Genomic DNA, 17,727 nt, shown 5'->3' on the forward strand with positions numbered 1-17,727 from the left:
CTTTAACATTGACTGAGTAAGGACAAAGATTGAAATCAAGGTGAAATCGATGACTGAAATTAAAGGGCACCTATTTTCCAATTCACGATTTTACATTTCCTTTGGTGTGTAAGTGTGTATTAGTACATGTTAAAGGAATAGTCTACTCATTTTCAATATTAAAATATGTTATTACCTTAACTAAGAATTGTTGATACATCCCTCTATCATCTGTGTGCGTGCACGTAAGCGCTGGAGTGCGCTGCGACGCTTCGATAGCATTTAGCTTAGCCCAATTCATTCAATGGTACCATTCAGAGATAAAGTTAGAAGTGACCAAACACATCAACGTTTTTCCTATTTAGACGAGTAGTTATACGAGCAAGTTTGACGGTACAAAATAAAACGTAGCGCTTTCTAAGCGGATTTAAAACAGGAACTATATTGTATGGCGTAATAGCACTTTTGGGAGTACTTCGACTCGCCTGAAAAGTCCGCTCCCCTTTTCACTCTCATAATGGGAGAGGGAGGGTGTTACTGCGCCGAGTCAAAAAAAAACGTTGATGTGTTTGGTCACTTCTAACTTTATCTCTAAATGGTACCATTGAATGAATGGGGCTAAGCTAAATGCTATCGAAGCGTCGCAGCGCGCTCCAGCGCTTACGTGCACGCACACAGATGATAGAGGGATGTATCAACAATTCTTAGTTAAGGTAATAACATATTTTTATATTGAAAATGAGTAGACTATTCCTTTAACGATTTGCAAAAGGTACAATCCCTAACGTAAACGATGACGCGAGTTATCGTCCAAATGTAAATCTCTATTCTTGGACTACAACAAACACACGGATTGTAGGCAAAAGTTTACTTCCTGGGATTGGTGATGTAGATAAGACCGACATTATCATAATTCTTCCCCCGCTAGGACTCATAGCCTGTAAGTTAACTCCTGTTAGCATTGCATTGTGACCAAATCTTTCAAACATAGTAAGAAGCGTCACATTGACGTAAGAGGTATTCAGACCAATCACAACGTGTCCCTGATTGGCCAGCTAATTTGTACATTGTGATTGGTCCGAATACCTCTGACGTCAGCCGGAAATGTGACGCTCCTTACCATGTTTGAAAGATTTGCGCATAATGCTAACAGGAGTTAACTTACAGGCTGTGAGTCCAAGCGGGAGGAATTATGATATTGTCGATCTTGTGTACGTCAACAGGCAGAGGAAATAAACTGTTGCCTACAATCAGTGTGTTTGTTGTAGTCCAAGAAAAGAGATTTTGAACTTGCGTCATCGTTTACTTTGGGGTTTGTCCCTTTTGCATATCGTCGCTGTCCAATGAAAACCATGTATGTCCATTTTGCAGATTTTGAGATTTTTTGACAGATTGAATGTCCAGGTTAATTTCCGTATACAGTATGCTTTACATATCTAAATGGCCAATGAAAAGTGGCATCTGATTTCACGTATATCCATTTGGTGTCAAAGCTGTCAATCACGCCGCGTATCTCCCGCCAGTGGAAGCATCTCGCCGGTCTTGTGAAGTTTCATCGAAGCTCAGCACTGGATAGCCTAATAAACATAGCCTGGTTAGACAATGACTTTCCTTCATTGAGGTAACCCTTTTTCCCCCCGACGCCAGACGTAGATCTAGGAGTGACAAAATTACGGTAGGACTGTGCAAGTACCTGTCTAGAATTACCATGTCAGTGTATTGATTCATTGTCCCTTCATAGTTTGCAAGAGACATTTAATAAATGTATAATTAATATTAAATAAACTAAGCGTATTTAATAAACTAAGACATAAACTATTTAATAAACTGAGTGTATTCATCTGTCAATATGAAACGCGACTTGGCCATTCTAATTAATGATCGGAAGAACGTGTATCGACCACCATTACTGTAAAATATGCACGTATGTCCATTTAAACTCAGTTTTGGTAAAATGTGGATTATATCATTACACTGGCAAGAATATGGTTACATGTAAAGATCCCGTACCAAGTATGACAACGCTACATTCAACTGCTTTTGAAATATGGTGTTTTTTTCACTTCCTGAAAAGTAACCGTTTTGGACATACGTGAGTTTCATCGGGCAGCAACGATATGTACGAATACACACTTACACATCAATCGTGAATCAGATAATATGTGCGCTTTAAAATCTGCATAATTTCAAAATAGGAGAAAAACAATAATGCATGAAACTGCAGATACTCGCAAAACCATGAGTCACTAGACTTTACAAACAAAAGAATAAACACGCACATAACGTATACTGCCACTCGACTATTAAAAATATATCTGATGGGAGGATTTTGCAAACCTGCATTTCTCCATTCAAAGTTTAAAAGGGTTCTGTGAACAGGCTGACTTAGATAAATAAAACCAGGGACTATTTTAAGCATTACGCTTCATAAAGGCCATATGTAAAAAGAATAATGCAAAAAAGCATAATTTAACATATACTTGCCAGCGCTCTATTACACCCTCATGCCTTGTATTCTTTGTCACCTCAGCAGCCTGCTGACAACAAAACAATCCATACAATATTTCACACCAGCGGTACTGGCTTTATTGAAGAATGGCGAGAACCAAATTGCATTAGCATAACTCCTGTTTTTCTTTTTTCATTATCTCATTTCTTGCCACCCACTGTGGATAATGTGCTAACACACAACACAAGCCCTCATTCATCTCATTATGATTTTACACCCTGACAGCCGCCCCATTTCACAGAGGTCAAAAACAACAATAGTGTATCTCAGGTCATTCTTGTTTAACGCTTGTCTAACAATTTTGTCAAGTAATTGGGGTGTGGCAAGGTAACTGGGGCCAAAAATAGCAGTATAGTAGGTACGTTTATCACTTTTTTAATCAGAAAGCCTTCATGTAAACACCTGAATCAATACGATTGAGGTCTATCTGATGCAAATTTCAATCGTATTGAAAGAGGTGGTGTAGTCCAATCTGTGATCCGATCAGCAGGTGAAAAGTATGCATGTAAATGCGTAAATCATAGTATTTTCTCAATCGATGCAAAGGGTATGGTATTAATGTATTCTTTGCTTTTAACAGTCTAAGCGTTGTTTATTATAATCTTATTTGGATACTCAGAGCAATCCTGCAAAACGCATGGTGCGGCAGGTGGCAAAAACGTAAGGGGTTAACCCTTCGCTAAGCCACGCCTAAAAAACCGCCACAGGCCAATCGTAGTTTAGGAATCATAGCTAGGTGCAGGAGGTCTGTCAAGCTTTCAAGCAAGGTATACATGCCGAAGCATGCGTATGTATTGTGTAAATCTGATACCCAGGTATCCTAAAAGTTTGGACGGGGTGGTAGAATATTTTCCCTTCTCTAAAGCTAAAATCCAATGGGAGAAATGACGTATGTGGATCAAGCAGTGTGGAAAACCTCATTAACAAATAAATGTTGACAATATCGGAAAAAAGTCTTGACAGGCGCGATAGCTTGACAGGCATAGCAACGGTAACTAAGAAGGTCGGGGCTTAGCGAAGGGTCAATTGAATCATTTTGCACATGTAGTTCTGTTATATGCAGTCTTTAACAGCTCTTATATGGACATAAAACATCTCTTAACATCTAATTATTGCTTTTAATTTTTTTTCACTCTTTCTCTCTCTCTCGTTCTCCCACATTCATGCCCTCTACAACCTCTGATTACATACTACACACCATGTTATTAATTTTAGCTTGAAGACAGAGGAAATAATTGAAGCCTCTGAGAGGAGTAATTTGTAACAGATGAAAAGTTCACAAGCGAGTGCACAAGTGAGTCCATAATTGAAACTCTGAACAGGTCTGCACACTACACGCTGCATGCTCATTTTACCCTTTTTATTGTTGGCTGCATCTCAATCTCAAGTCTTTTTTGTTGTTCATATGTTCTGTAGAGTAACAAACAAATGAAGGTGTAAGGCAGTATTGTCAAACTAGGGGCGGGCCTCCCTTAGGGGGCGTGAGATGGTGCCAGGGGGTCCCCAGTCTTACTGGGCGTTCACACCAGACATGGTAGAGGCGGCAAGCGCGAGTGATTTACATGTTAAGTAAATGCAAATACGCAAATAGGCATCCTGCGGCGCGTTCCACGTGAATTAAACGTTGCCGCGGGAAACGCGCGAGTTGAAAAATCTGAACTTTGGCGATTTCCGCGCCGTGTTTACCAATCAGGACCTTATAGTAGCTTTAGTTGTGATGTAATTACAGGAAGCGAGCGTTGTCTCAGCTGAGTCGCAGAAGCCCCTCCCATGACGCAAATTTCCGCGTGAATATCTCGAATGACTAGAATTTTACGCGCGGCTTTCACGCGCGAATGAAACAAGTAAACTCAAAATGTTCAAACGTCCAACTACGCGCAAATAGCACGTTTTTGCCGCCTGTACCGCAGCTGGTGTAAACGCACCATTAGCCTCAGACGTGACGTTGCCACGGATGCATATGGCACACTTAACTGGAAACTCTTCAGGAATGTTAAAGTCATCTTTTGATTCTTGAAATAAACCTGATTTCCGGGAGATGAGAAGTATGCAGCCTCACGTGCAAGGAAGGGGGTGTACCGTGTACGGCACAGTGTTCCTTATCAGGTTAAAGAGAGATATGGAAGATCAAGTAAAGTACCTAAATGATAAGGGGATATCAGCCTCGTATGGGCAAACATGAAACAACCAACGCTAACCCGACACATGACACTAAACAAACAAACTGTGGTTGTTTGACATGTCGGTCAAACGGCCCTTATGGGCGGGCCATGGCCAAAAAAGCTGCCAGACTAGGGGGTCACCAGTTTTATGACATTTTAATAAAAATACAAACTAAAGCTACTAACCAACTGTAATTTATTGTCTCATTTAATATGTTTTTTTTTTATTTAAATTCTAAGTTTAAGATTGTTTTATGTCATAAATTTTATGAAAAGTTTGGGAACCACTTGTGAGGCAACCTTTCTCCACAAGGATACATATGGCATATAGTGGAATATTAAATAAAACAGTTTGACCTCCTGAGGATAAGAGTCAGCTTTGCCTAAAGGTTAGCAATATATATATATACATTCTTTTCTGTACCGCGCCCTATCTATTTCTCAATGGCCTTGCTTTTTAAAGTAAAAATGTAATTAAAGGTGCCGCTAACAACAAAATCACAGGTAGACTCTAATGGCCCTTTAGTAATTGTGGGTTTCTCTCACTTAGGACTTAGTTTATTAGATTTGGTGCAATCGACATCTCAGTAGAGTCAATGATGCTATTCTCACACAGAAATAAACCTTCTTTCCTGACTATGAGTCTGAGTTTCTATGGCAATATTTGTAGCTGTCACAAGAATGACGTTTTGTGAGCTTTGACTAGCTTCTTCCTGTTTGTCGAAATAATAGGAAGCTTTTAAATGGCACTCGCTCTGTCTCTTCCTCTCTAACAGCTGCTTGTGTTGACCAGAAATAACACTCAATGGATCTTCCTACATCACTGGACTTTGACTGATTTAAAGGATGTAGCCTGTTATGTCATCATCAATATTTACAGTATAAAAATGCTGAATAATTTGGTATTACATTTATATTTACGCATTTGGCAGACGCTACACAAGCAATACATGTGTGTAGAAGCCGAACCCCTGACCTTCGCATTATTAACATAATGCTCCACAGAAACATTGGGATTAGCTATGAATTAAAAACAATTTCAGTTTAGGAATCAATTTTAAGGCTCATTTGAATTCCTAAATTACAGAGCTATCCAATGTTGTGAATTAGTTTTTTTCAGTATCAGTTATAATGCTGTTTTCTAATTACAAGCAATTTTCACAAGTGGTATAGAGCTACATTGTTGCTTTTTTCATGTTACATTATCTTGAATGCAGCTTCAATAAGAAAGTCTCTCTCTCATTTGCAGTTCTAGGAAGTCTAATTCGTTTAAGAAAAACAATTCATTGCTTCATTTGAGTCATCACTCAGTACTTTTCGCAGTGTGTGCAGCATTGTACAACTTCTTTTGTTTTCGTACAATTAAGTTAAATCATGGTTTTAGTTGGCTGTGAATGAGATGTCACACACTGGATTCTTGGATTTAAGATATTTCCCACCTCAACCTAGATATATTGTCTGAATCTGCACACTTTTAATGTTACTGAACTCTTTAAAGGGGGGATGCATGATCTCTGAAAGCCAATGTTGACATTTGAAATCACCCAAACAAACACGTCCCCAATGGAATCTGGACCTTCTTTTGATAGACCCGCCTCACACGTATGCAACCCAGGCAGCGATGTCGCTTAGTAGACACGCCCCTTACTGCTGATTGGCTACAAGTGTGTTTTGGTACTCTCCCTGACTCCCTTTTCAAATTTTTTTTAAATCATGGACCCTGCCTTTAAATGCTTTAAATGTTATTAAATTATTGGTAATATCAATATTTTAATGTTACTTATACTGTAGGAATACTCCAGCCAAATATCAAAATTTCCCCATGATTTACTCACCCTCAAGTAATCCGAGATACATATGTCCACCATTTAAGACGAGCACATTTGGAGCTATTTTAGCAAATGTCCTTGCTCTTCCAAGCTTTATAATAGTACAAGGATCAGGGAACAGCGTCTGACTTTAAACCCTAAAAAGTGCATTCATCCTTCACAGTAGTAATCCACAGGGCTCCAAGGGGTTAATAAAGTTCTTCTGTGGGTAATTGAAGCGTTTTTTTTTTCTACGAAAAATATCCAGATTTCAAACTTTATAAACTGTAATAACAAGTTTTTGTAAACGGTGCCATCTTGGACTGACGTGAGAGTTTTTGCGTAGTGAGCGTTGGTTGTCATGAGAACTTGTGAATCGCGTGAGTCCAAGATTGCGCTGTTATCGGAAGCTATTATTATAGTTTATAAAGTTTAAAATATGGATATTTTTCTTCCAATATCGCATCCAATACCCTCAGAAGACCTTTATTAACCCCTTGGAGACGTGTGGATTACTTCTGTAAATAATTTTTTGGGCTTCAAAGTCAGACGTTGATCCCTGCTTTCTCCTATTATAAGCTTGGAAAAGCATTTCCTAAGTAACTCCAAATGCGTATGTCTGAAAAATGATGGACGTATGTATTTCGGATTGCTTGAGGCTAAAATAAGACGTTATATCCATTATTGAAGTGGGAAATATCCAAGTTGTCTGGAACGCACAACGCTATCTCACGGCAATTCGTATTTTACGAGGTGCTTATTCGGAACAATTCGTACAACCACATTTGTACATTTTTGTACGATTTGCTTTTGTCCCTGTGGCGTTAGGGGCAAGGTTCAGGGGGTTGTAATTGTTTTTTTTGTTTTTTTAAGATAATCGTATGTTTCACTTCAGTATCCGCAGATAAATACTGCTCAGGGTCATTTAATGTATTATTAGGCTATAATCAAGCGTGCTACACAAGCCCTGAAAAGTAAAGCCAAAATGTCTCGATCGCCCCCCAGTGACTGGTCCTAGTATAGGTCATAAAACCCACCTCACCCATGTTATTTAACTTGAAACCACACTCTTAAAACGAATGTGTTAAATTAACACATCTTGTGTCTAGTTAAGGACAACACATCTAGTGTGTTGTCCTTAATTTAACACATCTCTGTGTTATTTTTGGAACAACACACTTTGTGTTGTTTTAACACATCTTGTGTTGTCCCTTTTATTTTTTATGAACTCAAATGACACGTAATGTGTTAAAAACAACACATAATGTGTTAAATATTTTAACACAAAATAATGTGTTAAAATTAACACATCCTGGATGTGTTAATTTTAACACACTGTTTTGTGTTAAACTATTTAACACATTATGTGTTATTTTTAACACATTATGTGTCATTTCGTGCTGATTTACAGTTCATATAAATAAAAGGGACAACACAAGATGTGTTAAAACAACACAAAGTGTGTTGTTCTAAAAATAACAGAGAGATGTGTTAAATTAAGGACAACACACTAGGTGTGTTGTCCTTAACTAGACACAAGATGTGTTAATTTAACACATTCGTTTTAAGAGTGCAACTAAACAATTTAATTACACGTCAATAATCTTTTTTTCCGGCGCAGGTTTCTGTCAATTACTGTAGTTTTTATCATGCTGATGTTAATTCAAGTGTTTGTTTTTAAAATAAGTTTGTTTTTAGTTAGTTATTTAATGCTATAAAAACAGTGGTGTCACGTCATGATTGACAGCTTTGATATGCGCATTCTGCAAGAGCGAGGGCCTTGATTTCGCTAAATTTATTTCCTGCTCACTACTGGGCAGGACTGGTCCCGAAATCGCTACTGCGCAGACTCAAGACCCAAGATGTCAGCGCCGTATTGGGACACTGGTGACTTCACTTTTCACCAATGGAAGAAAGCGAACGGGCGTCGTCCATCTTTTTTTATAGTTTATGGCTATATTATATGACCCTAAATAGCTTTCAAATGTGTAGTTGACTGTAGTTTAATGTTTTGGTATTAAGCTTGTACTTTGGCAAGGTACTGTTTCAAAGCAGACACCCCAACACTGCTAAATGTAAATGGTTTTAAGTCTTCATTCTACATACACAATGTCAACTGTTGCCTTAAAAAAAACATGTTACTTATGGGGATTGATCAAATTAAGCACCGCAAAGCAGCTACTTTACTGGACAACTGCTGATTAGAAGCTATGAAAGATCCTTCAAATCTCTGAAGCCTCAGTCCCCACAACACACGGTCAAAAGCAATTTCATTTCAAAATCCTTTGAATGAGCTTCAGTTACACTTTGTGCCTTTTTTCCTGTTCATTATGAGTATAAGAAAGCTGTCTGTGGTTTGGATTGTATTGCTGTTGTGTGTTGAGAGAATACAGAATACTAAATCAATCAGGGCAAGGCCAGACAAACGCATCAGATAGAGAGAGAGATGGGAGCTATCAAAGCTATTTATCACATTTTAGAAACACCTAAATTGAATAAGTACTCTCGATTTTACTAGGGCTGAAAAAGGGACATTTGTTTGAGATGTTAAGGTGATTAATCGGCAGAAAATCACCTTGCAGGTTTGTGAGCTGACATTTTAAAACGGGCTTGAATGAAACAGCCCCGAATTGTATTGGATTTCACCAACTTTCTCATAAAAGTAGTGTTTGTATTGTACTGTAGCTCCTTTATGGTTATGATTACCGTGTCGACAGGCTGACAAAACTATCGTCTTCCTGAGAAATGATCATCTGTCTTGGGTTGTTCTTTTATATATCTGGATGAGTTATGTTGTTTGTTGAGTGTTTTTGCTGTGGGAAAGAATTGAACTCGGCTTAATGTGCAGAAAAGGTCAGCTTGCATCAGACGTCCTTGGACACCAGTCCCTAGAGTTTTTGTTGACTCGTTGCTTCTTTATGTCTATCTCGCAATATTTCTTTTCTGTAAGTCTTAAGCAACATCAGTAGACTTTTCACACTGCGCAGAGACAAAGCTTTTTAAAGAAACAGTTGCATAAAACGGGGTCTTTAAAATCATTTACTGACTGACTACAGTCAATAGTCAAGTCACAAAAGAATATTAGGGCGCACTCACACTATCCAAACCAAACCACGCTTGGGCGCGTTTGACCCCCAAAGCCTGGTTTGTTTGACTAGTGTGATCGCTCTGTTCCGCACCCGGGCACGGATTGGTTAATCGCGCCGCGGCCGGGTTGCAGAGGTGGGCGGAGCGCGGTTCACTTGGGCTCAGGCGCGGAAGGCTGTGGTGTTTGCGCAAGGTGAAGACGTCAGTTGCGCGACCACTCACCTTCATCTGCCTTCGTACAAACCTTTTGATGCGCGCAGCGGGGTTACGTGAATGTACGAGCTGCACACGTGACAGATCAACCAAACAATATGATGACATGTGAGAGGGCTGTCTGTAATCGTGCACCAAATGACTCCGAATAAAAAATACAGACTTATCATTACGGTGGGTTCTAGGGTTAGGAGTAGGGATGCACCGAATCCAGGATTCGGTTTCGGATTCGGCCGAATACTGGGCTTTTTGGCGGGGTTCGGGTTCGGCCGAATCCTAGATTTTTTTTCCACCGAACCGAACCCTAGGCTTGCGCTACGCTGGTCGACGTCACGCAGCCGTTGATTACACACATCGGGTGCTGAAGTGGAGATGAGCTTTTTCTTTCGGTCAGCTGGACACACCAAAACTTTTAAACACCGCTGAAAACGCCTTGAGGACCCCAAATGCCAGCTGTTTTTCAGCCGAGCGCTTGGTAGCTGTGATGCTTCAGCTGTGAGCCGGTTGGTTGCTGTGGTAATGTCCCGCCCCTCCTCCACTGTAAATGGACGGCCGTGTGAAGACTGTGACATTGACGAGCGGAGCTTCTCACTCAAAGTTAAATATAGTTTTCAGCGCGGAGCTGCTTGCTTATTGGAAAAACGAGCGTGTCGCAACGCATCGCTTTCATTATGCATAGGCTTATGGTAATTGTCAAAATAGTTTTTCCAACTTGTCATCCTGGCATAATGTACAGTTAAAATTAAATAAAATGAAAAATACACTGCTGTGGATGTTTTTTACTTCATTAATTTGTTTTACTGTGTTGGAATAAGGATGCGAGTAGGATTCGGTATTCGGTTTCGGATTCGGCCGAATCTTAAACGGTGGATTCGGGATTCGGCCGAACCTAAAAAATCTGGATTCGGTGCATCCCTAGTTAGGAGAGAGCTTTACTTCCTGCTTTTTTCAAAACAATCGCATCTTAAATGACGAAAGCGCGCCCTGACTCTGATCGATAAAAAGTACAGTGTGAGTGCGTGCACCTGGGGGAGTAGAGAGGGGTGACAATCGCGCTGGGGCATGGTTTGGTTTGGTTGGGATAATGTGAGTGCGCCCTTAGTCGGCACTGGTGAACTTGGTCACCGTGAAACAGTATTTGATCCTGAAACAACCCATTTAGTTTCTGTAATAAGTTGTCTGTTACACTGAAAGACTTTTCTTCAACAAGTAGAAATGCAGGATTGGTATTGATTGGTAATTTTAAATTATTTTATTCTGCCCACCTTTATAAGATGTAATATAAGTCTCAGGTGTGCCTAGTAGTGCCTATGAAGTTTCAGCTCAAAATACCCCACAGATCATTTGTTATAGCAGTCAAAAAGGCCCCAATTTGAGCGGAAGCAAAAAAAAGTTTTTGTTTTATGTGTACCTTTAAATGCAAATGAGCTACATTTCCTTCCTCCCTTATCAATAGACACACTGCAAAAAAATATTTTCAAGAAAAAAAATTATTAGTATTTTTGTCTTTTTTCAGTTAAAATATCTAAAAATTCTTAAATTAAGATGCTTGATGACTAAAACGACCCAAGAAAATAAGTCTAGTTTTTAGACCAAAAATATCAAATTTAAGTGATTTTGTGCATAAAACAAGAAAAAAAATATGCCAATGGGGTAAGCAAAAAAAACATTTTTCTTAAACACTTAATTCAAGAAAAATTTATTCAGATTTTTTTGCTTGTTTTATGCACAAAATCACTTCCATTTGATATTTTTGGTCTAAAAACTAGACTTATTTTCTTGAGTCGTGTTGCTTATCAAGAAAAGACATCTTAATTTTTATATTTTTACTGAAAACAAGACAAAAATACTAAGAATTTTTTTTCTTGAAAATACTTTTTTTGCAGTGCAGTGAGCGCTTTTGGTTAAAATAGATCTGATTCCTTTGAAGACAGTCTGGGACTTTAGTATCTTTAGCCGCATTAGTGCTACAACATGCTAGCAAACACATTTGGGTAACCATTCAGTCAGTGGCCGTGGGCGGGGCTTGCATGTGTGACATCACATTAACAAGAGAATCAAAACAGCATGTCTAATGTGAGACTGCTTTGGTTTAGAGGATTAAAAAAGGATTTTTTTTCATTGTAGGGTTGCGTTCACACACTGCCAACACACATTTATGTCCAAACACCTTGTAAAAGTGGATTTTGCATAATATGTGCACTGCAAAAAAAAAAAAAAAAGAATGTCTTACTTAGTTTTTTGTCTTGTTTTCTGATATAAATATCTGAAAATTCTTAAATTGAGATACATTAACTTGGTAAGCAAGTGGCTTAAGATAAAAAGTCTTGTTTTTAAATAAATAATGAAAATCAAGAGGTTTTTTACTTAAAACAAGTCAAAATATCTGCCAGTGCAGTAAGAAAAATTAAATTAAATTAAGTTTATTGAATTAAGTTGAAACAGGAATTAAGTTTTCCAACAGAAATTTTGACTTATAAGTAATAAACCTCTTGTTTTTCATCATCTATTTCCAAAACCAAGACTTATTACCTTAAGCCACTTGCTTACCAAGTGAATGTATCTCAACCCAAGAATTCTCAGATATTTATATCAGAAAACAAGACAAAAAACCAAGTAAGACATCTTTTTTTTTTGCAGTGTGCCCATTACATTTTATTTTTGCATCAACTCCCATCATGACAGCTTCAATAGCAGGGCAAAGCTGATATAAGTTCACTTCTTATAACTGCATGTGTCTTAATTCAAACACACAGACACAAAGAGAATGACAGCCAGGGGCTGTATGGCACAGATCCGTTCACCCTAACACTGCCTGTGTGTGAGAGAAATACACAATGACACAAAATGGAAATGTGTTTCTAGCTTAAACTGGATGAGAATTTGGAAGCATTGTGTGACCCTGCTGGAGATGAGCACAGGGTTTGTGAAACACAGCGTGACTGTGCATGGGCTTGTTTCAAAATCTTGTTATAGCTACCTTGTTACTGCCTACATTCTGCATTCTAATGTATTTATAGCACATAGTTGGTTAAAATTATACATTTTATTACACTGGACTATTATAACTACTTTATGCTATTATAAAAATGCATTATGGGATTGCTTCTCTGTGAAGGATACATGCAAGGCTTTGGCCAAGATTAGATTAGTAATTAAAATGCCTTCATTGTGGAACAGCCTTCACATCAGGAGCGTGCTTTTCATGCCTTAAGATGCTGCCTACGCGGGCATTTTGAAATGGGGAATGTGCGGTGAATGTCAGATAAAATAGTGAGAGCAACTTACTGGTTCTTCTCCACAGACAAAACCAATCGCTGTCCTTCTGTTTGGATCAGGATGCGCAGTGAAGCGGGAGGAATCTAAATAAGTGAAAAACAAAAAACTAATCACATCATGTCTTGTTTATCTATTTCAGCCAATTTAACATAACATCGCACCTTCCACACAAACATACATACTTTATACACATCGAAGTTGCAAAGCAGGTCTAAAGCTGTATACTGCACATCCTGATTCACATTCAGACATATATGGTAGCTATATGATTTATACTCGTTCCCCTTAATATGGCCATATGTCTGTACATGAGTTCCTGTAGCACATGTGGCGCTTTTCCATTGCATAGTACCCCACGGTTTGGTTTGGTTTAGGTTAGGTCGGGTCAGCTCACCTCACCTCACTTTGGCTTGGTTAGCTTTTCCATTGAGTTCAGTAACACTTCGGAGTGGGAGGGATTATAGGCGTGTCGTTATATTTGCGCTGCCTACTGCTGTGAGATCATACAAGTGAGAGCGTCATATTCCCATACATTAAAGGATTAGTCCATTTTCTTAAAAAAAAAAAAAATCCAGATAATTTACTCACCACCATGTCATCCAAAATGTTGATGTCTTTCTTTGTTCAGTTGAGAAGAAATTATGTTTTTTGAAGAAAACATTGCAGGATTTTTCTCATTTTAATGGACTTTAATGGACCCCAATACTCTTTTAATGCAGTTTAAAATTGCAGTTTTAAAGGACTCCAAACGATCCCAAATGAGGCACAAGGGTCCTATTTAGCGAAACGATTTTTGGCAAGAAAAAAATGCACCTTCAAACCACAACCTCCCGTCTAACTCCGGTCCCGTGACGCGCCAGCATGACCTCACACAATACGCCATCACGTCAAGAGGTCACGGATGACGTATGCAAAAACTACCCCCCAGTGTTTACAAGTGTGGAGAAAGAGGACCGTTCCGAAGTTGTTGTATATCAAATTATACTAATTAACGTCTTTGTGTCGGTTTACTGTTAAAAATGGTCCGCCAATCTGCGTTTCATAAATGTAACACGTGACCTTTCCACGTCATTACACAATTACGTGAGGTCACGCTGGCGCGCCACACGACCGGAGACAGACGAGAAGCCGCGGTCCAAAAGTGCATATTTTTTATTTTTCTTGCCAAAAATGACAATCGTTTCGCTAGATAAGACCCTTATGCCTTGTTTGGGATCGTTTAGAGTACTTTGCAGCTGTGTTGAAACTGCAAATTTAAACTGCATTAAAACTGTTAAGTGTTGGGGTCCATTAAAGTCAATTAAAATGAGAAAAATCCAGGAATGTTCTCCTCAAAAAACATAATTTCTTCTTGACTGAACAAAGAAAGACATCAACATTTTGGATGACGTGGTGGTAAGTAAATTATCTGGATTTTTCTTTTAAGAAAATGGACTAATCCTTTAATTTATTTCTCACTCCGCCACAAAATTAAAATTGGCCACCATAAATAGATGTTTGCACATCAGGTTTATCACTACCTGTGTCTCAGATGACAGTTTCTGTACCAACACCCGTGGCGTCAGTCGACGCACTCCACCGAACCTCATTTAAGTTGCATTTAAGAATATATGCGGACATGCGCGTTGCGAATGTGCCGCCACAAACTGCAAGTCTGGAGAAAAACTGTTATGGTGTTCCTGATTCTTAACCTGTGGATGTTTTTCACCGTTAAAAAGGAGTTTGGGAACTTGGCAACAGATTTACTCGAGACAGCGCAAGCTAGCATGAATGTAAAGCTAATCTTTTACATTTTAGCCATAGACTGTAAAAAAAGTTGGACGACGCCTGTTTGCTCTCTTCCATTGGTAAAAAGTGAAGTCGCTGACATCTTGGGTCTTGAGTCTGCGTAGTAGCGATTTCGGGACCAGTCCTGCGCAATAGTGAGCAGGAAGTAAAGCCGCGAAATCAAGACCCCGCCCTCGCTCTCGCAGAATGCGTATATCACACGATATCACAGCTGTCAATCATGACGTGACACCACCGTTTTTATATAATTAAATAACTAACTAAACACAAACTTATTTTAAAAACAAACATTTGAATTTACATCAGCGTGATAAAAATTACAGTAAATGACAGAAACCAGCTTTGGAAAAAAGATAATTGAAGTGTAATACATTTTTTTAGTTGGTCTCAAGTCCCATTGAATAACATGGGGAAGTGGGGTTTATGACCTATACTGGGACTGGTCACTGGGGGGGGGCGATCGAGACGTTTTGGCTTCACTTTTCAGGGCTTGTGCGGCACGCTTGATTTTAGCGATGACGCTGGTAGTGACGATTCTCTCAGACCAATCAATGATCTACAGTGTTTTCGTGTCAGGTTTTGGTATCAGCTCGGGTCGCTTGGAACCCCAACGGAGGTGGTACTAAAAAAAGTACCGGGTACTACGTACTGCACCCAGTGGAAAAGCCCCCATAAGTAAGCTGACCCGACCCGACCCAAACCGTGCGGTACAATGCAATGGAAAAGCGCCATTGGTAGAGCATTGCGTTAGCAGCGCAAAGATTATTAGTTAGATCCCAGGAAACCCACATACTGATAAAAATGTATAGCCTGAATCATATGGAAATGTGAGAGCATATCCTCCTCCACTGATCCTGTTAAGTAAAATAGCTTTGGCCATAAGTCTGACCGGCCCGTCACTAATACACTCGCCTTACCACAGTACCCATCCCCACCAGCAAATGTTTCATCTTAGCCACCTTGGAAAGCCAAGTATTAAACAGCACCGCATTTTCAATAGCTTCAGCACTTTTTACTAAATTCCAGAGTCTCCCAAAGGCAGCAATGATAAAGCATTGACTGTTCGGATGCCCCCAAGATCCCTTGATTTCACTGCATCAGAGCGGACAGCAGAAAGCATCTAAACGTCATGTGAACAGAGTGAGACGTCGCCTTTAGCTGCAACAGAAGCTTGACTGTGATATTCATTGAAGCTCAAGTAACTCACTGCGGAGTGAAATCAATTAAGCCTTAATCGTAAAGGCCTCGTGACTTTTCTGCCACAAAGTCACTACAGCTTCAGGCAGTTAATCTAATCTAATGCACTCCACACAATAGTTTTCCAGATTCATCACCTCATCAGTCAGTCATTGTGCCTCCGGTGTCGTTTGCCAGCCGGGCCGTTCGCTCATTTTCATAAATTACTCTCTGAGAGCTGAAAGTCTGCAGCTCAAAAATTACACAGGCTATGAGAGTCATACATTGTGAACTAATTTGCACTGCATTTCTACAGTAGCTTTACCGGTTTAGAAAAAGCTGCTTTATTTTCTAGGGGTGTCTGATGGCATAGAATCTGATGGCATGATCTTCCATTAGAGCATAACATTTTGTTGACCATATATGGAAGCAATATTTTTATTTATTAAATATTTACATCTTTAAGTACAATAATGTGTAGCAGCAGGGTTTTTTAAAAACTTTTTGTCAGCAAATCCCTCTGACCTACATTATTTATTTGGCAGTTCCCCTTGAGATTTTAAGTAAATATTTTAATAATTTAATACCACAATGTTTAACTAAAAAAACAACCTTTATTTTTCATCTGTTTAAAAGCATTAAAGGTGGAGTCCATGATGTTTGAAAGCCAATGTTGATATTTGAAATCACCTAAACAAACACGGCCCTACCCCAATAGAATCTGGACCTTCTGTTGATAGACCCGCCCCACACATACGCAACCCCATAGATATGTATATATAGGCTAGATGGCTCGTCCGCGCTGCTGGCCAATTGAGTGCAACGTCCGCATTTTGGCGGCCATCTTGCGGCGGGGCGCTCGCTCGCTCGTAGCATTGAGTTTTAATGATGCAGGTACTTTTAAATGACCATAACTTGCTTAATTTTTTACCGATTTTCAAACGGTTTGGTTTGTTATAAACGTCAAAGATGTACCTATAACACTGCATACCTATACTAAAAATAAAAAATAAATTCATGAAACATGTTAAAGCATCCAGAATTATAGCCACGTTAATAACGTTTGTAAAAACCCAACCCGTTTGAAAATCGGTAGAAAATTGAGCAAGTTATGGTCATTTAAAAGTACCTGCACCATTAAACTCAATGCTACGAGTGAGCGAGCGCCCTGTCGTAAGATGGCCGCCAGGTGATGCCGTTAGGGACTCCGCCTTGAGCCATCTAGCCTTTATATACATATCTATGCGCAACCCGGCATTTGTTTGATTTGATTGGCTATAAGTGTGTTTTGGTAGTCGGCCCGTCTCCTTTTCCAACGCGTTTTTCAAACATCGTGGACTCCGCCTTTAATTGTTTTATTTGGATTTTTTTTTCATTTAAAATTACTTAATTTACATTTGTAATTTACCTGTAATTAAAGGGAGAGGGTTTAACAGTATTTCATGCATTCTGACTTATTAACACAATTTAACTCTTTCCCTGCCATTGACTTGTTTACTCGTCAATTAAGAGAAAATGCTTTCCTGCCAATGAGGAGAATTTTCCGGCAATCCGTAATACCGCTATTATCCCCCAGGTGGCGCTCTTCTGCAACTTATAAAACCCGGAAGTATCACCCAGCTGTATGTCCATGTATGTTTTGAGGATCCGTCTGAATCTGATCTCTAACAAAAGTCCTTCACAAAAATGCAATTATCTCAGCTTTTTGCTCAAAATGTTTTTTTTG

At 39.2% G+C, this 17,727-nt stretch overlaps 1 protein-coding gene across 2 annotated transcripts in view; it reads right to left on the reverse strand.

The window, feature by feature from the left end:
* adam12b (ADAM metallopeptidase domain 12b) overlaps positions 1 to 17,727 on the reverse strand; it is a 144,522-nt gene that overhangs the window by 109,486 nt on the left and 17,309 nt on the right. For both annotated transcript variants that reach the window (XM_055172032.2, XM_055172031.2), the window contains exon 3: positions 13,047 to 13,120. In XM_055172032.2, coding sequence (XP_055028007.2) covers positions 13,047 to 13,120 — 74 coding nt within the window. The remainder of the gene's footprint in view (positions 1 to 13,046; positions 13,121 to 17,727) is intronic.

The sequence above is a fragment of the Misgurnus anguillicaudatus genome, chromosome 7, assembly GCF_027580225.2.
Source record: "Misgurnus anguillicaudatus chromosome 7, ASM2758022v2, whole genome shotgun sequence".
NCBI lineage: Eukaryota > Metazoa > Chordata > Actinopteri > Cypriniformes > Cobitidae > Misgurnus > Misgurnus anguillicaudatus.